This window comes from Mauremys reevesii, linkage group 13 (assembly GCF_016161935.1).
Source record: "Mauremys reevesii isolate NIE-2019 linkage group 13, ASM1616193v1, whole genome shotgun sequence".
NCBI classification, from domain to species: Eukaryota; Metazoa; Chordata; order Testudines; family Geoemydidae; genus Mauremys; species Mauremys reevesii.
This window is the reverse complement of record NC_052635.1, coordinates 5,743,778-5,745,697: the sequence shown is the minus strand read 5'-3', so window position 1 is coordinate 5,745,697 and position 1,920 is coordinate 5,743,778. Positions and strand designations below refer to the sequence as shown.

Here is a 1,920-nt window from a genome sequence, read left to right as displayed (position 1 = left end):
CCCAAATTTAGAGCCTTCTGTTTCTCACAATTGGGTACTATATTGGCTATTAATGTTGGATTTAGTTGTACTTTGTTCCAGCCTTCATACCACATTGGCCAGATCCTCAGATGGTGTAATCCATCGCCCTTAGCTTTAAAGGTGATAATCCAGTCTGTGGAAGCGACAAGAACTGTGCACCTTTGACATTCCCATCATGGGATATTAGAGAGAGAGAATTAGGTCATTTTCTCTGTCACTCTAATCTTGCCCATTGCCCTTCTCCTTCCATCCACAGGCAGGACATGGTGTATGGAGAGGGAAATGTCCAACCAAACCACCATGGCTGAGTTCCTTCTCCTGGGATTCTCTGACATTCGGGAGATGCAGATTTTGCACTTTGTGATGTTTCTGGTGATTTATCTGGCAGCCTTGATGGGGAATCTTCTCATCATCATAGTTGTTGCCTTTGACCACCACCTTCACACCCCCATGTACTTCTTCCTGATGAATTTGTCCATTCTAGACATCGGCTTCATTTCTGTCCCAGTCCCCAAATCCATGGCCAACTCCCTCATGAACACCAGGTCAATTTCTTATTCTGGATGCGTCACCCAAGTCTTTTTCTTTATGTACTTTGCTGTAACCGAGTACTCCTTACTCACCATCATGGCATATGACCGATACATCGCCATCTGCCAACCACTCCACTATGAGAGAGTGATGAACAGGAGAGCTTGTGTCCAAATGGCAGCCAGTGCTTGGATGAGTGTTTTTGTCTACACTGCACTGCACACTGGGAACACCTTTTCACTATCCTTCTGTGGAGGCAACATGGTGGATCAATTTTTTTGTGAAATCCCCCAGCTCCTCAAGCTCGCCTGCTCTGACTCATACCTCCGTGAAACTGGGGTTATTGTCTTTAGTACATGCTTAGCCTTCAGCTGCTTTGTTTTTATAGTTGTGTCATATGTTCAGATCTTCACCACAGTGCTGAGAATCCCCTCTGAGCAAGGCCGGCATAAAGCTCTATCCACCTGCCTCCCTCACCTCATTGTGGTCTCCTTGTTCTTTTTCACTATAGCCTTTGCCTACCTGAAGCCCTCCTCCAGCTCAACATCAGGTCTGGATCTCATGGTGGCTGTTCTCTATTCTGTGATGCCTCCAATGATGAATCCAATCATCTACAGCATGAGGAACAAGGAGATCAAAGCTGCCCTGAGGAAACTCATGGCGGGGAAGTTATTCACAAAAAATGAACTGTCCATCTTTCGTCTTTGATTGTGATTTCTATCTCTGTTTCTTTTCAAATATAATCAAATGAAGGCATTATTGTCTCCTTGAAAACATGATTTGAAATCTGCTTATGCAGAAAGGGGCATTTACACTGGTTAAAAATGCAGAGTTAAGTCAATGGACTTACTGTATATTTACAACTATATAAATAACATCAGAATCTAATCTATCTAATCTATCTGTAACCCTTCTGCCCCTCTGAGTTGGCAGCAACAGGGGCCGGGTTCAGTATCCAGGGGTTCTGTTTCCATAACACAATGCAAAACCGGCTCAAGCCCCCACCCAGTGACTGGGGACAATTACATACCACCCCCCTGGGCGCCTCTAGGAGGCAATACGTCCCCTCTCGCAAGCACAGAGTATGAGTGTAGCAAAATCCTTTTAATAAAGGAGGGAAACAATGTGTCATCATATTGGGGAAACACCAAAAACAGGATTCATAACATAATCCATGAGCAAAAGACCCACCAAGTAAGTTTTGGCAATGTCCTTTTCCTCTTAGGGTCTCAAGTCCAATCACTCCAAAGTCCAACAACCCAAAAGTCTCTGTCCCTGGTCAGTGCCGCCCCAGAGTTCAAAAGTTTATCTGAAGAGTTTTACGCCCCCAGCCTGGGTGGAAATGGGGGGGCACACAGGGTGTTAAGG

At 45.1% G+C, this 1,920-nt stretch overlaps 1 protein-coding gene across 1 annotated transcript; it reads left to right on the top strand.

Moving 5' to 3' along the window:
• The first annotated feature begins 303 nt into the window (after positions 1 to 303).
• Positions 304 to 1,260, top strand: LOC120380210 (olfactory receptor 14A16-like). The gene has a single exon (XM_039497724.1). It carries the CDS (start codon positions 304 to 306, stop codon positions 1,258 to 1,260), a length of 957 nt encoding a protein of 318 aa, XP_039353658.1.
• Positions 1,261 to 1,920: the final 660 nt, after the last annotated feature.